The 26,002-nt window shown below is 48.4% G+C and overlaps 1 protein-coding gene across 1 annotated transcript; it reads right to left on the minus strand.

Annotated features, from left to right (window-relative positions):
* Positions 1-22,288: 22,288 nt before the first annotated feature.
* On the minus strand, positions 22,289-24,775 carry GAL3ST3 (galactose-3-O-sulfotransferase 3). Its single transcript, XM_015411909.1, has 2 exons — positions 24,618-24,775; positions 22,289-23,444 (listed from the first exon to the last, which is right to left on the minus strand). Exons 1-2 carry the CDS (start codon positions 24,743-24,745, stop codon positions 22,289-22,291), a joined length of 1,284 nt encoding a protein of 427 aa, XP_015267395.1. The 5' UTR covers positions 24,746-24,775.
* Positions 24,776-26,002: the final 1,227 nt, after the last annotated feature.

Consider the following 26,002-nt stretch of genomic DNA (forward strand, 5'->3'; position numbering starts at 1 on the left):
ATACACTTAAAAGTTCTTTAATGGTGTTCATTATTAGTACAGTTAAACACATGCAAAGTGCCTGTCATTTCCTCCAGGGCCTTTGCATTCAAGGGTGCCAACTGGCTGGCTTTCCAGTGGCAAGTGTTACCCAGGGAACGATGGAGATACACATGGCGGAGACTGGGCTTTTGGGGTCCTGAGTTTCTGTATATACAGACTGTAGATTGAGGCAATGCTCTCATCAGACCACTGGTTTAAAATATGAATTTTATTAATTAAAAATGAATAGAGGGGAGACAAGACAGAAAAGGTAAAACACAGCTGGCGGCAAAATACTTGATGAAGTCAAAATGAAATGCTACAAGTCCCAGTTCCTAGAATCTTTAAGAATCCTGATGCCCAATCCTATCACATTCATGGCAAATCCATGAGACAGCTGTGTGCATGTCTAGCTGAAGAACACGGGAAGGAGGACTAGGTGAGAGAGGCAAATGAAAGATAATGCAAGGAGGGAGCATGGGGGTCTGAGAGGGAGAGTTATGTGGGAGACATGGGGAAATGGGGGTGGGGAGGCTGGCAGGAACAGGATGAAGCTTTGGGAAAGACAAAAGGGGGCTTTCATGGCAGGAGCCAAGAGGCGGGTCAAAGCCAAGTGAGGAGGAGAAAGGGAAACATGGGCCATAGCAAGGAAAGGGGGAAGACTAAGAAAATGGGGAAAGCTACCAGTCTTGAAGAACACTTGTTGTCTCCTTAGCAGTAGAAGTAGGCTTAGATGGGAAAGCTGTCTAAATCCCAGATCTGATGTGTCTAGTTTCCCACCATCCAAACATTGCAGTTATCTTTGGCTGACTTTTTGTCTTCCCTTTCCCTCTTGGCATCTCCTCAGCCAGGGATAAAGAGACAGAGAATAAGAGCTGTGTACTGTAGTCTGCATTAGTACTTTCTGTGGGTTCTGCAGCTTGACCCTTCATCTCTGTCCCTGAGCACAGGGGCTCTCTGCCCCTTGAGTCCACATGCCCTGCCTTGGGTGGGTGGGTGGACCTTTGGCTGGGCTCTGCCTTGGATGGAGTCTACCCTTTCCAGAAGTGTGCCTTCCAAGGATTTGCAACCCTATACATCAGAACAAAGAAGTAGATTTACTTGAGCTAGTTTCGTGTAGTGGTTAAGTGCGTGGACTCTAATCTGGGAGTACCAGGTTCGATTCCCCATGCCTCCACTTGCAGCTGCTGGATGACCTTGGGCAAGTCATAGTTCTGGCAGAGCTGTTCTTGAAAGAGCAGTTCTCAAAAGAGCTCTCTCAGCCCCATCTACCTCACAGGGTGTCTGTTGTGGGGAGAGGAAGGGAAAGGAGTTTGTAAGCCACTCTGAGGCCCCTGCCACACGTGGGGAAAAAGAACGGGCAAAGTGCGGCTTTTTAAAGCCACACCAAAAGAAACACGCGGCAGCGGGATCTCATAGATCCCCTGAGCCGCCGTGCAGTTCCTCCCCGGCAAGATCAGATGCCGGGGAGAAGATACGGAAGGGGGAGAGAGGCTGCCGAACTGCGCATGTGTGAGCAAGCACAGTTCGGCCGGGAGCCTGGGATGCTCCAGAAGACGAGCGGGCCGGCGATCTGACGGCCGCGCTTGCTGCGGCTTATCCAGTAAGTCCTCCTCTGGGGATGGTTATTTTTCCATGCGCATTTTCGGCCTGAAGGGCCGGATCGGGGACGGGTGCACGCCGATTCCCAGATGTTCCGGTGTGCTCGTGCCCGTTTGCTCCGCCCCCGATCCGTCCCTCTCACGAGCCAAAACCTCTCGCGTGACCGGGGCCTGAGACTCCAAGTGAAGGGCGGGGTATAAATCCAATCTCCTCCTCCTCCTCTTCTTCCTCTTCTTCTTCCTCTTCTTCCTAAACCCACAGGGCAGGAATATGCCTTATAATTTATGTTTTGTTTTGTTTTTAAAAAACTAAACCCCAAAATGCAGGTGAGAAGCCTAGAATTTCCTAGAGGAAGGCAAATCCCTAAACCTCACCTCAAAAATCCATCCTTCCTGCATGCCTGGTTTTGAGACTGTTTAAATGAAATTCAGCAACAACAAAAACATTAATCCAAATCACCAGACCTTGACAAAGACACTCTTGGACAAGCAAGCATATCTGGGTGGCAAGTGGCATACTTTGTTCATACTGAAAAATGCAGTTTTCACTGCCCAGGGTATGTTCTCTCACCTTGGAAGTTTGGAATCACGTTCTCTCCCTGCTGATCCCTAGGAAGAAGGCAAAAGAGACTCTGAAATTAGGCTCCACCCCCTGCTCAGAATCTCTCTTGCAGCAAAGGAGTAATGTCCCACCCTGTGCTTGCATGCTGAATAGGCTCAATTCCAGAGATCCTTATGACCAGAAGGGGGGGGAAGAGTATGAGCTGTGCCTAAGATTCTGAGAAAATTAGTATATGCAGCAGCAGGGGTCATTTCCTGCAGGAGCGGAGCTCCGGCAGTAAAGAGCCCTGGGGGTGGGCACATACAACAAGCCCCACCCCCTGCTCCCAGCAGCCCTCAGTCAGAGCAAGAAGCAGCCAGGTAAGTTGCAGAGCTCCCCCCGGTCCAAAACAGTCCAGTGGCACCTTTAAGACCAAGTTTTATTCAGGTACAAGCTCTCCCTCCTCTGCGAGGACAGATCTGCATGTGTGTCCCCCCCCCACAATAGCTTGCAATCCAAAACAGTCCAGTGGAGCCTGAGTGGTGGGTGTTGCCTTCTGACACACTTCCGGTGATGTCAGGGGGTGTGGCATATGCAAACAAGTTATGCTAATGAGCTCCTGCACCTCTTTTTCTGTGAAATGACCCCTGTGCATTGGGTTGTATTGGGTTGAATGCCAACCAATTTGTGTCTATAGCTTTAAACAAACAAAAATTAGAGTGATTGGGGGGGGGGTAGATTCTAAAAATGACAGCTATCACAACAAGGTTGTATGTTATATTCTTAAATGGGGTGGACTCCAGGTTGGGGAATTTCTGAAGATTTTGGGTTGGAGCCTGGGGAGGACAGGGACCTCAGTGGGGTACAAGGCCATAGAGTCCACCCTCAAAGCATCCATGTTCTCCAGGGGAACTGATCTCCGTAATCTGGAGATGAGCTGTAATTCCAGATCCCCCAGGCCCCACATGAAGGCTGGCATCCCTGTTTGGGACAGAGGATACCTGGATAAGGTAGAGGCCTGGAGAAGTTCATTTGCAGCCTAATTTTATACATATTCACTCAGAAGCAAGGTCCTATTAGGTTCAGGGAGACTTGCTCCCCAAATACATGATTGTATCACATGGCAGCAATATGGGCTGTGGGCCAGCAGATGGAGCCCTGACCTCACTATGAGTATTAGGAGAGAGTTAAAAATCTGAAGTAAGGGGGCGGGGGGGGGGGAATCAGGAAACTGGGATCGTCTTCCAAAACTGGAGAATAATTTTACAGTAATGATAGTTTAGAAAGTGAAAGTTGCATATCTGAATAATAAGTGTATTACAAATTAACTGTGGCTACAATCGCTTTAAGTCAAACAAAACGGAAATAAATGGTTGCCATTTGATCCAAAAACTGACCATTCCAATAATTTAGAAATAAAATTCATCTTTCCATAAATGTATCTCATTTAATATTTTCTGTTGCTCTCTACCACCACCCCTGCCAAGTGAAAATTTGGGGAAATCTTTCCCACAAAGACATGCAGGTCTATTGTTTGCCCAGCCAATTTTTAGAAGTCCCTCCCCCCCATCTATACCTGCATGAAAATGGAAAGTCTGGGGAAGTTATGCTAATTTTCATGGGTCACATATAATAAGCTGTGGGATGGACTGCCAACAAATATTGCAAACAGTTTCATTTTTCTGCCTGAGTTATTTGTGAAGGAAAGGGAAGGCAAAAGGAAAAGTATACCACATTCTCCTAAACATCACATTATGCTGTAGTGCAGTACAGTAGTTTGCAGTGTTCAGGGGCACAGCCCAGGATGATCAGTTCTTTTGCCCAAGCCGCGGTGAAATTAACCAGCAGCTGTGTATGGCTACCATTCATTTCAATGGTTCTTGTGCAGAGGACCTTCTGCCTGAGCACAGCAAGAAGGACATAAAGATGTACCTTGTAGTTCCTGGATTATTGGAGTGTGGAGCCAAGGCTGCTTCAATATCTGTATCAGCTTCACTTTCCTCTTCATCCTCATCTTCATCCTCATCTTCATCCTCATCTTCATCTTCATTTTCATCTTCATCCTCCTCTTCAGCCTCCTCTTCCTCACCAATGGTTTCTGCATTTGGATAGGATAAACATGAGTGGGAGAAATTTGCCATAATAAAGGGGACAGTAACACCCTTGCTATAAGTTTCCGTGCAAAAGTTCCCCATTTGGATGGATGAATCTTTGTTTAGCAGTTCGGAAATCTGCTCCCAAAGAACCCTGTTTGCTACTACACTGTCCTTTAATGCAATGTTAATGTGTATGTGTGTTGTATATCTCAAGGGCTTGATTTAGTTCAAAGGGCAGACTAGAATGTTTAAAGAAACATGCTGAGGTACAGAAAAGGCACCTATTCCTATTTGCCAAGGACAGTCTGCTGTTCTTGGTAAAAGCACTGTTCCCCTCATGCCTTGGGCAGTGGGTACTGGTGCACACAATTCTCCCAGAGGAAAAGTAGACTCCATGGGTGGGCTCCATGATACTAAATACTGCCTGATTCTTAGCTATTTCCCATAACCATCTATCCAGATAGTAAATATCACTGAACATACCGGAGTCTCACATTCTGTAATAAGTAGAACGAGATCCATTAAAGAGAAAAGAAGAGAAAATATTGGATTTATACCCCACCCTTCACTACCCAAAGGAATCTCAGAGCGGCTTACAATCTCCTTTCCATTCCCCTCCCCACAACAGACATGCTGTGAGGTAGGTGGGGCTGAGAGAGCTCTTTCGAAAACTGCTCTTGAGAGAACACCTCTGAAAGATGACTGACCCAAGATCATGCCAGCAGCTGCATGTGAAGGAGTGGGGAATCAAACCCAGTTCTCCCAGAGTAGAGTTCATGCTCCTAACCACTACACCAAACTGGCTCTCATGGCAGCATTTATTTACTTAGAGAATTTTTAAGACTCATTCCCAACAAGAAGTTTCAGAGAGTGGCCATGTTGGTTTGTGGTAGAACACTTAGATTCCAATCCAGTACCACCTTAGAGGCCAACAGGATTTTCGGAATACAAACTTTCAAGAGTCAAATTATCTGACGAAGGGATCCCCTCCTTGTGCTCACTTTGGCAGCACATATACTAACATTGGAACGATACCCCTCCTCTTCCTGTCACATGACTCTGGTGTCCTGTGATTTTCTGTCATGTGGTAGTTACTCAGTAGATCCTAGGCTGTCACCTGGATGATAAAAGTGGGTCCTGAGCCTGGAAAGACTGAAGACCACTACAGCAAACACTATTAGTTTGAATGGGCTGCTCCATTTTGTATGAACTGTAACTCCCATATCAGGTTCATGGGCAGCCCCACACAAACTGCGTTACAGTAGTCCAGACAAAATGTTACTAGAGCATGTACTATAAAGGCCAAATCTTTCTGCCTTTGGAAGGGGTATTGCTGGCAGACCAAGAAAGGTGATAAAATTAGCTTCTATCTGGCCCTTCTGTAGGAGCTAAATGTAAGGCTCAAAAGTCCTAATCTTGACTAGACAGCCATCTGTCTGTAACAGTGACATTGCTTCTGAAAGCAATACTGATGGAGTACCTCCTTCTTGGACAAAACCAGCTACCCAAAGCACATCCAGCATTATCTCCTCCTCCTGAGATGCTCTTGTTAACCCTGGGCAATGAAAGTTACAAACCAGCAAAACACAGGTTCTGCCGCATAAGGATGGTGTGGCTACAGATAAAGAACAGCAGGAACAGGGCCTCCAGGTAGCAGGTTTCTCCAGTTTTTCTATCCCAACTCCCCGGAAGTGGCTACCCCCCTCCTCTGGGCTAACAGGATCTTTGCAATAAAAAAAAATAATAAAATCAGCATATAACCATGTACTTGGAAGGGGCCATAAAAGCCATCTGGTCCAAGACAGGATCTGCCTAAAATATCCCTGACAAGTGTTCCTCCAGTCACTGCTTGAAGACTGCCATTATAACCTGCTGAGATCCCTCCCCACCTAGGGATGCCAGGCTCCAGGTGGGACCTGGGGATACCCTGGAATTACAGCTCATCTCCCCTTGGAGAAAATGGATGTGCTGGAGGGTGGACCCACTGAGGTCCCTGTCCTCCCCAGGCTACAACCCCAAATCTCCAGAAGTGTCCCAGTGTTGATTTGGTAATCATACCCATCGGTCCCCTGCCAGTGGCCAGTGGGGACCTGGCAACCCTAAGGTGGGACCTGGGGATCCCCTGGAATTAGAGCTCCTCACCAGACTGCAGAGATCAGTTCCCCTGGAGAAAATGGATGTGCTGGAGGGTGGACCCACTGAGGTCCCTGTCCTCCCCAGGCTCCATCTCCAAATTCCCAGGAGTTTCCCAACCTGGATCTGGCCACCCTAAGTCCCCACCCCCATCACCAGCTGGTGGCCAGGTGGGACATGGCAACTCTACCCTAAACCCTGCCCTCCCGAGGCTCCACCCACAAAATCTTCAGGTGCATCTCAATCGGGAGCAGGCAGCCATGCCAGTTGCTGGGCAAAAGTGTGTCACACTTATTCTGAGCAAACTTTTGACTTGACCTTGTTTTGTACTCGTGTCTCTTTGTAACATCTCCCCCTCCTCACTCATCCCTTCTTCTGATTATTTAACTTAGCCTGAGCTGCAAGAGCTACTCCTTCTGGAATTGCTGACTTTAAGAAGGCAGCTATTTCTGAGGAAACAGCAACAGAAAACAGGCAACAAGCTGGCTCTGCAGAAACAAGAGAGCTTAGTGTTACCACGTGTCCTCTTTTTAGAGGATATGTCCTCTTTTTTGCGTGTCTGTCCTCTTTGGGGCGCTTTTTAAAAAACTAAGGAAAAGGTCCTCTGCTTGGGTTGGAACTTGGAAGGTTAGGCATATTCCTAGTCAGTAGCAAGTATCACATCTTAAATAGTAGGGGTGTATAAATGAGATTTGTCAGTGATCACTTGCTTGAAGTAGTCAGTCGGGAAATATGTCCTCTTTTTTTGCTTTTCAAAATATGGTAACCCTAAGAGAGCTCCATTCCTGTTTCTCTACAAGGGCTCCAAATGCCTCCTTCAGTGAAAAGCTGTCATGTGTCACATCCTTCCTTTCTCTTGCCCCCCCCCCCCCAAATATGGTGAGATTCAATGACTCACACAGTCCAGTAGTTGCTAAAGCTTTACATTGAATACCCACCCAATGGAATCTTACAGCATTTTCAAGCAGTTTGCTTTTATGACAGTTTCTGTGACACTGCTGTCCAGCAAAGCAGGAGCTGCTTTTCAGTCTGTGGTCAGTTTCGATCATTTTACTAGTAAACAGGAGGAGGCGGATGAAACCCGGAAACAGAAATGGATGTCGTAAATTGTTCTGCATGGTTTTAGGGTATTCCATGGGGATCTTCTAGATGCCTCCGAGTTAAACACCGAAGCCTCTTGCCTTTGTAGTGCCATTCTCATAACACAATCAGCTTTGCTTTGCAGAATTCCTAGTTACAGAGAAAACACAGGGTCTCCTAATAAGCTCATAGTGGTGAAAGGAGGGGGACTTACCATGTCCTATTCAGTCAGTTCTACCTAGGGTTGGTGGCTCCAGGTTGGGAAATACCTGGAGATTTGGGGGGGGGTGGAGGCTGATGAGGCCGACTTTTGGGAAGGGAGAGGTTTCAGTGGGGTAGAATGCCATGATAGAGTCCACCTTCCAAAGCAGCCCTTTTTTCCAGGGGAACTGATCTCCTTGCCTGGAGATTAGTTGTAATAACAAGAGATTTCTAGCTACCAGCTGGAGGCTGGCAACCATAGTTCTACCCCTGTTAATGTCTTCCTGGAAATTTTAAAATTCCCCCCACCCAGAGGGAAGGGTTCTGGGGAAGAATTGGCAGGCTAGAGCACCCTTCTGTGATCCCACCAAATGAACACATGAAGCTGCCTTCTCCTGATTCCAACTACTGGCCCGTCAAAGTCAGTACAAAGTCTACAAGGGCTGCCATCCTCCAGGATTACAGCGGATTCCCAGACAACAGAGATCAGTTCCCCTGGAGAAAACAGTTCCTGTGGAGGGTAGACACTATCCCGTGGCATTATACCTGGCTGATGTCCCACCCCTCCCCAAACCCCACCCTTCCCAGGCTCAACCCCCAAATAAGAACATAAGAACATAAGAGATGCCAATGTTGGATCAGGCCAAAGGCCCATCCAGTCCAACACTCTGTATCACACAGTGGCCAGAAATACCAGTGCCATCATCAGGAGGTCCACCAGTGGGGCCAGGACATTAGAAGCCCTCCCACTGTCCCCCCCCCCAAGCACCAAGAAGACAGAGCATCACTTGCCCCAGAGTCCCTATCTATACCGTGTGGCTAATAGCCACTGATGGGCCTCTGCTCCATATGCTTATCTAATTCCCTCTTGAAGCCGTCCATGCTTGTAGCCGCCACCACTTCCTGTGGCAGTGAATTCCAAGTGTTAATCACTCTTTGGGTGAAGAAGTACTTCCTCTTATCCGTTCTAACCCGACCGCTCGGCAATTTCATGGAGTGCCCAGGAATTTCCCAGCCCTGAGACTGGCAGTGGCTTTCCAGGGTTTCAGGCAGCCTGGAGATGCTGGGGACTGAACCAAGTGGGACCAAGCAGGCGCTCCACCAGGGAGCCAGAGCCCCTCTCCCCCTGCAAGGGCTCCACGTCATCTCCAAAAATACCAGTTCTGGGTGGGTCAATATCATGCGCCTTGTTCCCTTACCCCTGTCCTGGTTTTTAAACTGGGGCACACCAAGATTAGCTTCACTTCCAGTCCCAGAAGGATTAAAGCTAATTGCAAATTAGGTGTGTATTTCTGGCTGGCCCTCTCTACTTCACGCGCCTTGTTCAACTGAAGATGTTGTTCGTCACCTGTTAGTAACTTTTGAAGTTTTCACGCTAGAATATGAACTGTGGCTTGAGGTCTCTATGTGGACAAGTGAGGAAGGAATTCTTCCTCTCTGGCTTGGCTCCTCACTAGTTAGCTAGGTTCCCATCCTCCAGGCGGGGGCTGAAGCCCTCCTGGAATTGCAACCAATCTCCGTACTACAGAGATCAGCTCCCCTGGAGAAAATGGCAGCTTTGGAGGGCACATCCTATGGCTTCACTTCCCCTCTTAGCTCCCTCCCTTCCCCAAACTCTGCCATCCCCCGGTTCCCCCCCCCAAATCTGCAGGAATTTCCCAAGCCAGAGTTGACAACACTACCCATCAAACCCAGTCAGAGTCATTGGCCTGGTTTTGGGTCCCCTCCCCAGCCCCAAACTTGAACCCATGCTATTACTGGATGCTGCTCGCAGTTTTGCTTTTTTAATACATACAAGGTGATCCAGCAACCTTACTGAGATTCAGGAGGTAAATATTGTTCCAAAAAACAAGTTTGCATGTGGGAGTTTGGCAACGAAAGAAAATCTGTGAACGCATCCCCTAGAGAATCATACCCATAGAATTAACATAAGAGAAGCCAATGTTGGATCAGGCCAATGGCCCATCTAGTCCAACACTCTGTCACACAGGGGCCAAAAATACCAGGTGCCATCAGGAGGCCCACCAGTGGGGCCAGACAGAAGACCAGAAAGCTGTAATCCGTTGGAAGTCCCAGAAATCCAAGCAACAAGGTCTATGTTAGATCTCACAAGACTAGCTGGCCTTCCCTATTTTGTGGGGAACAGTATGAACATTCTACTTCCGAACTGCTGTTCTGTTATCAATACTCGTCTTCAGTTCAATAGACTTATTCTGCTGATGACGTATATTTTGTCCTCATTCCACACACAGCAGGAAGTGGAGGACTGGGAAAGACAATTTCTGTAGGGCACCTTGATCAGGCTTGGAAATCTAACTGGGGAAGGGGTCTAGACCTTACACTTACCTGCCCCGGTTGCTAGAGGCCCCTCACTCTGCACACTGGGGGTCTGACAGTCCCCACTATTGCCCCTTAAAGAGAAGAAAGAAAAAGAGCAATGGGAGGGAGGATCCATTCGTGGAAGGGATAGGATAGGACTTTAGTCCCAGACTCCCAGTTCCATCCCTAACTATGGGAGAAGAAACTTACTGCTCTGATGTGACACACATCTGGAGTCCTATAACAACTTCATCCGAGCTGCTACTGGTGCTGGCTGCTGCTTCTTTCTTTTTGGGGTGACTGGGTCCCTCGTGGCTCCTTTCAGTGCACTCTAGGTCGCCTTCCTTGTCTGCACTGACACCATTCTGGCTTTCCTCAGTCTTGTCTGGCTTGCTAGTCTTTCCACCAGACTGTTCTTCCACCTCTTGATCGCTCTTTTCTCTCTCTCCCTTACTCGACTGCAGATTCCTTTCCCCCTCCACGACGACTTCCCCCTCCTGACTTCCTGGCCCCAAGTCTGCCTGCCCCTTTCCCGCTACACTCTCCTCCTCTAAATCTTCCTGGCCCTGATCAAAACATCCCAGGCTGTTGCCTTCCCCAGCTGTGCCTACTTCACCCACATTGCTGCCACCCTGGTTTCCCTGCCCCTGCTCCAGCCCTCCCGCCCTCCCTCTTATCTCCTCATCTTCCTGAGCGCCTCCCTCCCTCAGAGGCCTGCAAGCCTCTGCAGTTTGTTCTAGCTCCAAATCCAGACTTCCTGTGGCTTCTCCCCCTCCATCAACACATATCTCCCTTTTGCTTTCCTCCTTTTCTCTGAGCTCTCCATTTCCTGGCTCTTCCCGGCATGGCAGTGTCTCCTCCCTCAGTACCTTCCCGGAGACTTGAATTACTGTCGTTTCCTCATGTTCCAGCAGTCCTGGGAATCTGGAAGTGGGAAGAGACAGAGCAGTCATGGGGAAGGACTTGGAGGGGCCTGGAGATCTACCAGAATTACAGCCGGTCTCCAGACAACATCAATCAGTTCCCCTGGAGAAAATGGCTGTTTTGGAGGGTGGATTCTATGGCGATAAACCTTGCTGAGGCCCCTCCCCTCCCCAAACCCCGCCGTCCTGAGGCCCCACCCTCTAAATCTCCAGGTATTTCCCAATCTGGAGTTCGCAACCCTAGCAAGGACACAGGACCCATAGCTTCCTTGCTAGATGAGGAAGGAATCGGTGGTGATTCCATACCAGATGGCATTCCAGTGCCAAGGGTGGGATGGGGAAGGCATACGAAGTGTCCTGGTGAATAAAAGGAGCCTTTTAGAAAGCAGACTGGTACCTTTCCCTGGACATGTGTGCAAATTCCTCATTCAAGATCACTGTTGTGTCTGCATCCTGCGGCTTTGCCTTCCTCCTTTGTTGCCTAGGCAACCCCTTGGTGTTCCTTTCAGCCACCCAGGGCCCAGAATTCACCTCAGCTGAGGAGGAGACGGAGGCACCTGGACTGTCATTGCCCGACCGCATCAGTGGCAGCCCAAGCTGGCTCTCTGGAAGTGGCCAGAAGAAGAAGAAGAGGGGGGAAAGTTGGGATTTCATGTCAGCTTCAGCCTCAGAAGCAGTAGATAGACGAGGAAGCTTCTGAGGAAGAACAGAGTGCCGGACCCAGTGGCAGAGTTCCCCTCTCAATTTCCCCTAGGGGTTTCAAAGGGTCAAAGAAATGTTGACCTCACCGTCCATACAGCTGGGTGCCTCTCCGTGCAGCCTCAGGTGATAGGGAAGCCCTGTCGGGTCACACGATAGGTGGTGGCCTTCCCTCCTCGTAGCCATGTCAGGATGCTCCTCTGCTGAGCTTCCCCTGCTGAGAATGGAGTGCCTCCTTGCCTCCTGGCCTTGAAGAGTATTGCTGGCCATGGGACTTCCAACAGTTTGACCCTCAGGCCCCAGCCATTCCTCTGGGAGACGAAGGCCTTTCCTACCAGGGACTGGCAAAGGCTGAGAGAATGAAGAATGACCTCTTCCTTGACCAGAAAAGAGCCAGGCCTCCTCATCTTTCTGCAGTCTCTGTGGAGACCACGGGGAAGGCAAGTCTGGGCCACCATGTTTTCTGGAAGGATGAGCTGTGGGGGTGTAGAAAGGATGGTCCACAGGGGCTTTCCCCTGCTTATATTCCCAAAACCTTGGCCCAAGTCTTCCATGAACTGCTGGGGCATGGGTTGGTGCTATGTCAGAGGGGGGAAATGGTGATGATTCACTCAGGTACTTCGTTTCTAAAGGCAACTGCCCATCCCATTCAGCAGAGAGCGGCCTTGCAAGCAACTCCGGGTGCTTTTCTGAGACCAGACCCTACATGCAAAAAGCAATAGAAAGGTAAATGGAGTCTGAGCTAGAAAGAAGTACAATCTTTGTTCACACACCCTTCATAAATACCCTCACCAAGTTTGGGGTTGTCCTTGTTTCTTGCCATGCTGAAATAATGTAAGGTTTAATTTTTAAAAAAATATATAGTTAGATATAGACTGAGCAATTAAACGAACAGCTGAATTCAACTGGGGTCTGAATGCCAAATATCAGCCTTTTCTGAAATGTCATACTAGAATTTGACCCTGTTGAGTGAGATGAAAGAAAATCAAAGACAGGATTGTTAAGTACATAGAGGGAAAATCAGCATGGCTTCTGCAAAGGGAAGACCTGCCTCACCAACGTTTTGGAGTCTTTTGAGAAAGTGAACAAGCATGTAGACAATGATGACCCGGTAGACATTATATACTTGGACTTTCAAAAGGCTTTTGACAAGGTAACTAGGGTTGCCAAATCTTTTAAACTCACCGGCGGGGGAGGCTCCGTCACGTCCGGGAGCAGGCTGGGTGCGTGTGCGCGCGCGCGCTTCGCATGCGCGCGACGTCACCAAAACTGACGTCAGACGTTGCTGACGTTGGGGGCATGGCCGAGCTCGTCGGGGGGGACATATGGTTTCCCCCCCAACGAGCTCAGCCACGCCCCCAATGTCAGCACCGTGGCTGCGTCACCACCGGTGACGCAGCTTCGGGGGCGGAGTTCCCCCCGGGCCCCGATTCCGCCGGGGCAGAAATCGGGGCTCTGAAGCGGGGGACTCCCCGCCCCCCGGGCACATTTGGCAACCCTAAAGGTAACTCACCTGAGACTCCTCCTGAGTAAAATTAGCAGTCATGAGATAAGAAGACAGGTTCTCCTATGGATTTAAAACTGGTTAAGTGGCAGGAAGCAAAGTGCAGGAATCAATGGACAGTTCTCACAGTGGAAGTAAGCAGTGGGGTCCCACAAGGATTGGTATTGGGGGCAGTACTATTTAATTTACTCATAAATGATCTGGACCTAAAGGTGAGTAGTGTAATGGCCAACTCTGCAAATGAAACAAAATTATTCAGGATTGTGAAAACCAAAGCTTACTGTGAAGAGCTCCAAGAGGGTCTCCACAAACTGGGTGAGTGGACGAAAATGTGGCAAATGAAGTTCAAGGTTAGTAAGTGTAAGGTGATGCACACTGGGACAAAAAATCCCCGCTTCAAGTATAGGCCGATGGGGTCTGAACTTGCTGAGACTGAGAGGGAAAATGAACTTGGGGTCATAGTGGATAGCACCCAGGGTGCTACAGCAGTGAAAAAGGCAAACTCTATATTAGGGATTAGCAGGAAAATGATTGAGAATAAAATGCTGATATTGAAATGCCCCAGTATAGATCTATGGTGTGGGCTCATTTGGAATACTGTGTACAGTTCTGGTCACCGTATCTCAAAAAGGATATTGCAGAGTTGGAAACAATACAGAGGAGGGCAACCAAGATGATTTGGGGGTTGGAGCACCTTTCCCATGAGGAAAGGCTGAAGAGTCTGGGACTGATTTTGCACTACAGCTGCCTTGCAGTCGCGCCGCCGTTTGCCCTGACACTATTGGTCAATTTCACACCCGAAGCTGCGGGGCTGCATTTGACCCGCGGCTTTGCCCGATTTCCTCCACAGTTTTGTGACCCTTAAAAAACAAGATCACGAAATTGCGGGGGAAATCAGGCGAAGCCGCGAGTCAAAATGCAGCCCCGCAGCTTCGGGTGTGAAATTGACCAATAGTGTCAGGGCAAACGGCGGCGCGACTGCAAGGCAGCTGTAGTGCAAAATCAGTCCCAGACTCTTCAGCCTTTCCTCATGGGAAAGGTGCTCCAACCCCCAAATCATCTTGGTTGCCCTCCTCTGTATTGTTTCCAACTCTGCAATATCCTTTTTGAGATACGGTGACCAGAACTGTACACAGTATTCCAAATGAGCCCACACCATAGATCTATACTGGGGCATTTCAATATCAGCATTTTATTCAAGGCTTTTTTCCTGGGGGAATGTGCTGGAACAGAGTTCTGGAACCTCTTTGACAAAATTATTTTTAAAATATTTAAAAGTTTTGAGTTTTCAGTATACAGATTGAAAACGTCATTTCCCTTTTGAGAGTTCCATCACCTCTTTTTCCATTAAAAAAAGCCCTGGACAAAATGAAATATTACTTTATACAGAGAGTTTTTAAAATGTGGTACTTGCTGCCAGATGATGTAGCGATGACCAGTGTTCCCTCCTAGCTGAGTTAGTGTGAGCTAGCTCACAGTTTTTTAGCCTCACACATGTTTGCCTTAGCTCAGGAAGGATGGCTCCAGAGCAAACTAACTTATGCAATCGCCAAATCGTTCACTCACAACTTTAATGCCAGTAGCTCACAAAGTAGAATTTTTGCTCACAAGACTCCACAGCTTAGAGGGAGCATTGGCGATGACCACAGGAATAAGCAGTTTTAAAAGGGGATTAGATAAGATTCATGGAGGATATGTCTATCAATGGCTATTAGCCACAGTGACTCAGGGGAACCTCCAAGTTCAGAGGCAGTAAACCTGTGAATTCTGGAGCCAGGAGGCAACATCAGGGGAAAGCCTCAGCCTCTATGCCCTTTTGTTGGCCCTCCAGAGGAACTAGTTAGCTGTTGTGTGACATAGGATGCTGGACAAGATGGACCTTTGGTCTGATCCAGCATGGCTGTTCTGATGCTTTTAAATAGACCTGGTTTTTTGTTTTTTTACTTGTGGAAAGGACAATCCAAAATAAGGTTATAAAAATATTATCCATGATAGGGATTTGCAATTTTTTTTCAAGGTTCTGAAATGAGCAGGGGATAGGGAGATGAAGGTTGGTGGGGGGGCCTGCAACACAGATGATGGGGAATTAAATAGTTTTACCAATCTCTACCCCACTCCAGGAGTCTGCCAGAAGAGGTATCATTCTCCCAGTGCTTGCTGAAAGCAGTATGGGAGATTTTAATAGAACATTTAAAGAAATTCCACCGCCTGCTTCTCACTGCCTCCTCACCCTCTTTCATCACACACACCCCCCATCTTGCCACCTGCAGCACCCAACAGTTCTTCCTTTGAGTTCCCAGGAGTTTTTGAAGATGACATGGCAAGATATACATGCCCAAGGAGTCTTCCTGAATGAATGCTTAGAGTTCACAAAGCCCCATATGGGGAAAGGTATATGCAGTGTTGCCAATTGCCTTTAAAGACACCCAAAAGGAAGGAGACAAGAAGTTCCAGGGACTCTGCCTCTAGGGCAAGGGAGAAAGAGCGGGATGGAGAGGATTGTCAACTGCCAGAAGACAAAATGTCCTGCCCCTTTAACAGAGGTTTAATGGGATGTTATTTTATCAAGTGATGTTATTTACCTCCATCATGGCATGAAAACCTTCACCTGCCCATTTCCACACATTAAGTCTCTATTAAAGAGAGAGGGCACTTTCTCCAAGCTGTTGGCAACCTGATGGGTGGTGGAGGAAGGAGGGGGTGACATGATAGGGCAATGAGAGGAAAAAATCTTTATCCAGAGTTTACTACCCTAATGTTAATCCTCCAGTGCTACTTTTGTCTATTTAAAAGTAGCCCCACCAGAGCCTTTGTTCTTAAGGTGAAACGTACAGGTATGTATAGGATACCTGTGCTTCCTCCCCACTTGGGGCAGATGAGTCATTTCAGAGGGGGTGATTACGGTTGGGAAAGGGGGCACAGAGGAAAAGGGTTAAACCCCCACTTTCGTTTGCTGCCCTAATCCATTTGGGGCCCTGCAGCCACTTTTACTTAGGGGGGGGGGTTCTGATCATGTATCCCCTGCATCATGGCTAATTTGGTTCCACTTTTTCTTTTTTTTATCAACACACTCCAACGTTTGAGCACTGTTGGACTGGAGGGTTTCAAAAAGGCAGAGTAGAAAATGCGGAAATTGGCCAGCTTATGCTTAATATATTACTTTGACATTTTTTCATTTAGCCTAAAACACACACACACATGAACTAAGACTCTCACTAGATAAAAAAATTAATTCTTGTTGATTAATCAATTAATTCAGCATAAATGAGCAGATTTCTTGGGAATCCTTTTGCTACCCCGAGGGTCTCCTTTTATTGCATTAAAAATTCTGCCTGTTTTTGGAACCTCAGCTGGCTGTGTCCATTATTGGGCTTTGACACACCAAGCAACAAGCCCATTTGGGCAACAAATTTTGTGGGGACCCAGATGAGACCCTGCCCTGGTCTCCTGAATAAGGACCTAGACTGACAAGCATTCTTTCTTGGGCTGCTTCCAAATGCAATTTTTGATTTTGTTTGACATCCACATTACCAGAGGGTTTTTTTCCTAAGTATCCACATGAAGTCATCTCCTAATCATCCACTTTTCATGTTTCCTCCAGCTTTTCTATGGTTTTTCCCCAACCTGGACTTCTGCCACACAGGGAAATGTGAAGGAAGAGGCATTTGTAGGGGCAGCAGAGCACTCGCAAGCAAGTCTTCCCCACATTCCTTACTTCAGCCTTCTATGGTTGCTATTACTTCCCCGCCAGTGGACTTCTGGAGGGCTTTAAAATTGATAATCGCTAGATCATGATAGCATTATAACATATAATGATCTACAAGTTCCATCTTTCATTTCCAAAATGGTTTCTTGCCCTTTCATTGTGGAGTTATAAGGGGAAATGTAAAACCTTTCTCTTTATAACTCTGCAACAAAAAGGGCTAGGAGGCATACTTCGTTCAAAATGACAGCTGGGAATTCAGAGGAACTTGTAAGCAGATCATTCTAATGCTACAGCAAAAAGCCTCCCAGTGGCAGGGGTGGGATAGCAGCTGGGGCTGGAGCAAGGAAGGTATGGAGAAAACTGCCACATGGATGTTTCATTCCCATAGCAAATGTCTCTATATTTGTAGCAGCAATGAAAGCTACATTATTATTATTGTATTATTTATATGATTTGTTAAACGCCCTATCCCAGCTTACAACGGGCTCTAGGGAATGTACAAGGGGCATAATGCTGTGTGTTGTTTTTAGAAGATGGGCAGTGTTACAGACACTATCGTCAGAAGAAGCCAGTGTGGTATGCATAATGGTCAGAATGGCAGACTAGGACCTGGAGACCCAGGTTCAAATCCCCACTCTGCCATGGAAGCTTGCTGGGTGACCTGGAGCCAATCACAGACTCCAAGCTTATCCTATTGTTGTGAGGATAAAATGGAGGAGAATGTGGAAAGCTACTTTGGGTCCCCGTGAGGGAGGAAAATGGAGTGTAAGTCAATTTTTTTTAAATAGCATTGCCTTCCCAACTGAGAAGAGGAAGAGTATATGCCTCTAAGATAGTTCTTACCATCAAAGTGTTTCTACCTATCACCATTACTTCTAATATAAGTAATGACCAAAAACTCTACTGATTATCTGACTAAAAACTGTTAAGTTTAAAAATGAAATATAAAAATGCTGGAATTTGAGTTGGAAAAATTCGCCCAGTCTTAAATGTGCATGAATTTTATTTCAGCTTTAACAGAGAGGCCAATGTAGTTTCTACAAGAAATATACTTGGCCCTTGAGAACTTTACCCCCATTTTGTGGCCACCTGAACCACTTACCTGTCTCCTACTAGCTCCCTGGTGCTTTGGCAGGTCCCCCCTCAGCCTCTGCAGGAATTCTTCATAATCTCTCTAAGACAAAAGATAGTTTTGGGTCTGGGTTTCTGATTCCTCCCCCCCAATCTATCCACCAAAGAGGCTCAAATTAACTCTTTCAAACAAAGATTAAAACTTCAGGCCAGATCTCCCTCCTTCCCATTCCAGAAAAGACTTGCCATGCTGGGTCAGATCAAAAAGTCCATGTGCTATAGAATCGTGCTTTCTAACAGGGCCACACAGATGAAAGAACAAAAGCAGCAGTTCAAATTAAGGCTCAACTATGTGGGATTCCGGGAGTTTGGGGTAAGCAGTCCTCAGGACTTTATTGCTCTAAGACTCATGTTTGCAGGGTCCCAGTTCAGCCTATGACTGTGGGGGGGACGGGACGGGACTCACCTCTAGCATTCTTTTTCCAGCCCCAGAGAGCCATTATTTTTTTACCCCACTGGGGCCAACATATAGCTCCCCCATCCCCTGTGTAATAGGGTTGCCAGCCTCCGGGTGGCGATCTCCTGGGATTACAACCAATCTCCAGCCAACAGAGATCAGTTCACTTGGGGGGGGGGGGGGAATGCCACTTTGGAAGGTGGACTCTATGGCATCATACCCCACTGAAGCCCCTCCCCTTCTCAAACCACACCTTCCTTGGGCTCCACCCCAAAAATCTCCAGGTATTTCCCAACCTGGAGCTGGCAACCCTACTGTGTAACCACCTCCCCATCTTATTAATGCTACGAATTAATGAGACTGCCTCTCAGATCAAAGTGTAACGGTGTCATTTTTACTTTAACATATTGTTTTATTTCTATTAAAAGATATAGGGTTTACGGCTAAGGGAGCGAAGGGTCACATTGCTCCTGTTTTACCCTCTGCAAGAGCTGTGCCCCCTCAGCCAATGTGACCTGCAGCAGGAGAAAGCAAGCCCAGAGCTGAACGGAGGGAACTGCTCATTTCTTTGCTGGGCCAAGCCAGAGAAAGAAAACTTCCAGACTGAGTAGCAGCAGCGGCAAGAGCCATTGAAAGAGCATATGGGGAAGAAGCAGCCCTGCACTTAACATAACTTTTTGGACTTCCTCTTTTCCTTACCTTACCAGGCTCTGTCTTCTAGGGCTCGCCTTTGGTCAGAATGCCCTTTCTGAAGGGCACTGAAATTATGGTCTCCACAAATGGTGCCTATGTTCACAGCCATTACGATTCAGAAAGTTGTTAGGTTTATGAGACTTGTTTTGTTACCCAGAAACCTGTAACAGCGTTGTTTTTCCTTCTGAAACAATTTCACATTTGCTTGCCAAGTAGGGATGCCAACCTCCAGTTGGGACCTGGAGATCCCCTGGAATTACAGCTCATCTCCAGACTACAGAGATCAGTTCTTGTGGAGTAAAAGTCTGCTGTTGATGGTGGCCTATGTGGCATTGTAACACTGAGGTCCCCGTCCTCCCCAAGCTTCATCCCCAAATCTCCAGGACTTTCCCAACCTGGAGTTGGCAACCCTAACCTCCCATCCCCCGCCAGTGGCCAGGGGGACATGGCAACCGTATTGCCAAGCCACAAGAGTGCTATAATTTATTGATTTGAATCCCCTGCCCCCAACTCTCCAACTGGAAAAGGTAATGTAGGAGACAGCTCTAGGTAGCCAGCGTTCTGCTGGGTTACACCAGCATGCCCCTGGAGTCATTTCATCATGGGTTGGTTTGCCCTCTTTACTACTTCCAGCAGAATTCCCATCTCTACTATGCAACGAGCAAAAATTCAGTTGCATCTCCATGCTGGAAAACTTTTTATCAGTCGAAATTCTGCCTGTTGTCAACATGTGTAACACACAACAGCACCTGAAAAAGATGCAGGTACCCTACTGACAGAATTCTCACCTGGGGCCTTGGCCTGCTATAATCCCTGCCACTCTGGCTAGTCTCACCTTCCTCCTCCTCAGTGCATCCGTCTTGGCTGCCAGAGCTGCTAACTGGGCCTCCAGTCCTGCAAAGTCTTGCAGCAGCTGCTGGTTCCGGATCCGGGCTCGGCTCTCACGCATGCACAGTTCAGTCCATACCCTACATAGGTCAGCTTTTTGGGTCTTTGGGTAGGGGAGAGATGGGGGAGGTATCTTGGCACTGAAGGGGTCCAGAGGAGGAAAAGGCAACGATCCAGTCATTGGAGGGGGAAAAGGGAAGGGGCCATTAACACAATCAGCATTTCACCCCCATGGCCCAACAACATGACTCCCTTGTGACTTTCTCAAAGCAGTAGCAAAGGGGGGGTGTCAAAAAAAAGTAGCGGGACCAAGCTTCCAACGGACCACTGGTGAGGGTCATGGGAACAAAGACTGGAATCACTGCAGGAGAAATCTATTTTTCCTCTCAGGCTAGTATGGACAGAAAATTGGAAGCTTTAGGGGAAAACTGGAAAAGACGCTTTCCCACAAACGATACGCCCTCTCACAAATGGACACAGGAAAAAAATCTTCATGGCCCAGTTTCCTCTATGCCACCATGAATGGCCTTCAAACCCTGATAAACGATACCTCCAGCTACTCTTTGCCCACGATTAGTCTCCAACCCTGCTGAGTACTTACTGTTGCGAGGATGAAGGCATTAAAGATGGAACCCCCACTTTACAAATTCAAAAAAAAATCCAGGATGGGAGTGGCGGGCACCTCGTATGCAGTCGTTAAAATAAAAATCAGGTCACTTCAGCAGGCATTTCTGGCCAGCAGGATTTCGGCAACAGCAGACGGCAGCAATTTATCTGGGATAAGGAAGCACCAGGCAGTAGGTTTACCATAGGCTGGGTGGAAAAGGGGCAGTGGGAAGGGAGGGGAAATTAAAACTGACCGTTGCCAGGGATTTGGAGGGCTGCTGGGTGTTACCTGCTCCTGCTGTTTCCTGTGAAGGAGAATCCAGTTTGGGATTTTGCAAGCCTCAGCGTCAGGGTGCCCAGGCCCCCATTCCTCACCCAGGTCGAGAATCCCCCTCTCACCAGCTTGCTAAGCCAATAACAGTGCGCCTCCCTTCCCCATACCGGTTATCTCTGCCCTCTCTTTCCTCACCACCTCCCACTTCCAGGTTTGTAACTGGGCCAATCTGGGAGGGAGGAAATCTGGAGGATTAGCAAACAAATCTTCTTGCTAAGCCCGTGGCTTCCTCTTTGCTGCCCACCAAACCACCTGCAGGCCTCTTCTCTCCTGGGCAGGGCAAGCCACACAGCGCTGAATAGCTAGGAGAAAGCACGGTCCCCAAGACACAAACAACCCCCCCACCCCCCCGAGCCCATGCTTGCAATAAGGAGTGTACCAAACAGACCCCAAAGAAAGGCACACCGAGTCTAACAGGTGTTTATTGGTCTCCTGTTTCTCCTTGAAGAATGCACAGAGATTGTCCCCCTTCTGTGTTAAAGGGGCTTAAAAACCAGGGGCTGAACTCTGGTGAGCCTTGGGATTGTGGATGGGAGTGATGGGAAATGTATGGCCAGCCAAGGGGAGGAGCAGGGGAGTCACTCAGAGAGCCCAAGATGGTAGATGTGACAGCATCAGATGCAAATACATGAAGTTGCCTTACACTGAACTGGACCATTGATCTATCAAGGTCAGTCTTGTCTACTCTGATTGGCAGCAGCTCTTCAGGGTCTCAGGCAGAGAGTCTTTCATATCACCACCCACCAGACCCCTTTAGCTGAAGATGCCAGGGACTGGACCTGGGACCTTGTGCATGCAAAGCAGATGCTGTACCCGTGAGCCACAGCCTTTCCCCACCCACCCCATATGGAATTTGATAGGGGCTCACATCAGCTGTTGATTTAGGTGGCAAGGATAAGAGCCAGATGAACAATCGGAAAGAGGAAGGGGGCATCCGAGACAGAGAGAGATGGAGGCTGCCACTGTCCCACCGTGAGCGACGGGGGCCGTGGCTGCTTGGGTTTCGGTGGACATCCAGTAACATCCCCCCCAGAAGTACAGGAGAAAACAAACCAAACTGGGAGCACCCAGCTGGACTTCAAATGGCCCACTCGGCCAAACGCAGTTCACACAAGTTTCAGTGCATCCAGAGGAGAGTCCCGCTCATCCAGATTTCTAGGTCCTGAGTTTGTACAGGGCAAAACAAGGTCGAGTGTCCTACAGTCCCAAATACCAAAGAAGAGCTACCTCTGAACCAGACTATAAGAGCCAGTTCTCCCCACCTCACCCTGTGCTCTAGAAACCAAACGTCCCATGCTAAGTATTGCGAAAGCTCACAGGATACGGAGAAGCTGGGAAGCTTTCCCACAACCCCAAGTGCTGCAGCATGAGTCAAAGCAGCAACCTTCCCAGTGTTCCAGCTGCCACATGGGAGTTCAGGCTGCCTTGGGAGGTGGGTGTCGGGGTGGCCGCAGGAGTCCCCGGGGTGGGAGAGGCCGATGGGAGGCAGCCCTCCGTCGGTTCCTCAGACTCTGCTTCCGCAGCAGGTAGCGGGAATACTGTACCTCAGGCATGACCAGTTTGAGGCACTGTTCATCCAAGGGAGGCCCTGAGCCGGGCAGATCATAACCCACAATGTCTACCTTAGCACTGGGTTGCCAGGGGCGGAGCTCTTTGTTCTTGATCTGCATGGCAGGGCGCATCTGGGGCTGGCCCCGAAAGCAGCGGTGTGCCAGGCGCTCGCAGGCCTGATGGAGAGCGTGTACCTCTTTCTGCACACAGTCTCGGCCCACCTCGTTCAGCTTCCGCCAGAAGGTAGCGTTGAAGTGGTCATACAGGCGGGCATCGAGGGCATTCCAGGCACGGATCTGGGCTGCCTGGCGGGCTGAGGTGATGTTGAGCTTGGACTCTGGGCTGCGCATGTTCAACTTTACATAGAGGATGTCATCCAAGTCCCACGCCAGAAGGTGACGGAGGAGGACCAACGACTCATCGAAATATTCTGCAAGCATCACCAGAGAAAAGATACTCTCCATTTGGTGGATGAACTCCGGGAGGTACGTGGGGTCACCAGGGCTGTGTTCGGGGTCGCCCCCTAAGTCATACACCAGGGTGTTACGGGCGTACATAGCATACTTCTCATGAGGACGGTAATAGCTGTGGGGGTTGTCAAGGAAGACCTCCATGGAACCGTTGGGCACCCGCTTGAAGGCAGGGCAGTACTGATTGTAGTAGCTGAAGAGTGACTCAAACATGGTGACCGGCTCCCGCAGGATGGTGACGTAGATGGTGTCATTGGGCATGAGGCGGTGCAACTCCTCGCGGTTGAAGCGCAGGTGGCTGGCGATGAAGCGAGGCGGGAGGGTGTACGGGTGCACGAAGCGGGCCGAGAAGTTGCGGGGATAGCAGAACTGATGGTCGCAGGCGTGGTGGGGCAGCGCCACGGTCAGATTGTGCCGCTCGGCAAAGCGGAAGAGAAGGTTCTGCACGGTGGTGCTGGCCGTCTTGTGGGTCTTCAGGAAGGCCACGGCAGTGTGCTTGGGGCGCAGGGACAGCAGCGGAGCACAGCTGAAAGACGGCGACTTTGGGAACCTGCCGGCAGAACCACAGGGCAAGAATCGTCACCGCACGCCACGTTAACACCCTTTCTCTAGCTTCACCCTTCTTCCCAATCCAGCTCTTCAATGAACCTTGACACACCGCCTTTCCCTCCAAAGCTGGCCACTCTCCTTGCCCTTCCAGTATCTCTCCTTCCTCGCACATTTTTTTGGCTCCCACTTTTTCTGCTCTCACGACCCCTTTCATTCCATTTAGCCTTTTCCCCCTTTCCCTTTTTCCTGCCCTTTCCAATGGTTTTCTCCTTGTCTTCTTCCCACACATGGATTCATTGGGCTGCTCCTATTTATCCCACTTCCTGGACTTTCATTGGTTCCACCTCCAGTTTGGTGTAGTGGTTAGGAGCGTGGACTCTAACCTTGGAGAACTGGGTTTGATTCCCCACTCCTCCACATGCACCCAGCTGGGTGACCTTGGGTCAGTCACAGTTCTCTCAGAGCTGTTCTGCCAAGAGCAGTTCTCGAGAGAGTTCTCTCAGCCCCACCTACCTCACAGGGTGTCTGTTGTGGGGAGGAGAATGGAAAGGAGATTGTAAGCCGCTCTGAGACTCCAAGTGAAGGGCGGGGTATAAATCCAATCTCCTCCTCCTCCTCTTCTTCTTTCTCCTCTCAGCTCCCCTATCTTGCCCCATTTTCAGCGCACACTTCCATCACTACTCCCACCCCATCACCCCTTTAGTCTTTTTTTAATAAGTGTTTTTTATTATTCTGAACAATATATTCAACAGTACATTCAGAACACATATTAATACCATGCAATAATCAACATTCTCAACCCGCAAGAACTTTTTAAAAATATAACAGGTCTTTGTAATAAAAGTTGTTTGGAATCACTTCTTCTTCTGCGAGATATTCCACTGCTGGGAACCAAGTTGCTTGAAAATCTTTTTGGTGAGAGACTATTTTACCATATACAAAGGGTTCCCAGATTTTGTTTTGCCAACATTGCAGAGTAGGTTGATTTTTGTTTTTCCAATATTGGGCTAATGTTATTCGTGCAATTGCTAACAATGTTGCGTCTTTAATCCTCCCCTCTCCATCCTTAATACTTGAATCCAACTCTTTCTAGGGCTCCTCCCCTTTTCTCATTTCCACCTGTTTCCTTCTCAGCCTCTCCCCTCCCCTCCCCTCCCCCTGGCCCTGCCCTTACCAGCCAAGGTGGGCACTTTCACGCAGCAGCAAGGTGCCAGTGCTGAAGGCCAGGAGGAGGAGGAGGAGCGCCTTCTTGCGGGACATCGTCTTGGGACTGTAGAACAGCGAGGGCAGAGTACAGGCCATGCTGGGGGCGCTATCCAGGTGTAGCACAGCTGGGAGTCCACCTTGGCATGGGGACCCTGGTAGGCAGTAGCTGGTAGCTTCTGGCCTCAGCAGCAGCAGCAGCAGTGCCAGCCACACCCAGCAAGGGGCACCTGGACAGAATCAGAGCATTAATTGACCTGCTGAAAGGACATCCAGTTGTTGATGTGAATGAATGCAAAATGAAAGCCCAAAGCTGTTTTAACACATAGAGCAGGAATAATGGAACATGAGAAGTACTGAAATGAGGCTATCATACTTTAGTCACACCACTAGAAGACATGTGTCACTGGAAAACAGGCTTCCTCGGGAGGCAGTGGGCTCTCCTTCTTTGGAGGTTTTCAAACAGAGGCTAGATGGCCATCTGACAGCTGCTGATTCTGTGAACTTGGGCAGCTCATGAGAGGGAGGGCAGGAAGGGTCGCACCAGTGCTTAGTTCTTGTGGCCCTTTCTTACATGTCCAGGGAAATGCTGATCACCACTTTGGGGTTAGAAAGCAATTTTTCTCCAGGCCAGTTTGGCCCAGGGATCCTGGAGGGTTTTTTTTTTTGGTCATCTGGGCATGGAACAGGGGTCACTGGGTGTGTGTGTGGGGGGGGGAGTAGTTCTAAATGTCCTGCATTGTGCAGGGGGTTGGACTACGTGACCCTGGCGGTCCCTTCCAACGCTTATGATTCTGTGATTCTGTTAAGGAAGCCACAAGGGTCCTCAGTTTGCAAGACCTGAGCAAGGCTGTTAACAATAGGATGCTTTGGAGGTCATCATTCATTTTTTTTAACAGTTTATTTTCCTTATTTTTTAACATATAAACATATATTTGTTTCATTCACAGGTTTAACTTAACATAACAAATCAACTCGTATCTTTAATATTTTCTACCTTAGTCTATTTTAAACTAGACTGATTTCAATTCAATTACTTCTTCATCCAGTCTTTAATAACACAATCATCTATCTTCTATTACGATTTATTTTATTTTCCACTAGCCCACTTTCGATTCTATTCTATCTTTTTCATCTTTAGCCAGTCATATATTGTTTTCCATCTATCCCAGAAACAGTCTTGAGATTTATTTTGTAGTTCCATATTTAATTTATCCATTTCAGCTATTTCCAGGATTTTATGCTTAAGTTCCTTTATAGACGGTAAACCTTTCGTTTTCCAGTACCTTGCTATTAATATCCTAGCTGCTGTTAAAATATAACAAATTATACAGTTATGATCTTTTATTGTGTCTG

The sequence above is a fragment of the Gekko japonicus genome, unplaced genomic scaffold (assembly GCF_001447785.1).
Source record: "Gekko japonicus isolate JY-2015 unplaced genomic scaffold, Gekko_japonicus_V1.1 scaffold563, whole genome shotgun sequence".
NCBI classification, from domain to species: domain Eukaryota; kingdom Metazoa; phylum Chordata; class Lepidosauria; order Squamata; family Gekkonidae; genus Gekko; species Gekko japonicus.

What these genes read in the sequence shown, in the direction of transcription:
- GAL3ST3 (XM_015411909.1), bottom strand. Translation starts at nt 24,745, where the DNA reads ATGGCCTGTACTCTGCCCTCGCTGTTCTACAGTCCCAAGACGATGTCC. An exon ending in GAAAGTGCCCACCTTGGCTG is followed by an intron (nt 23,445 to 24,617) that starts GTAAGGGCAGGG and finishes TTCTGCCGGCAG; the next exon opens with GTTCCCAAAGTCGCCGTCTT.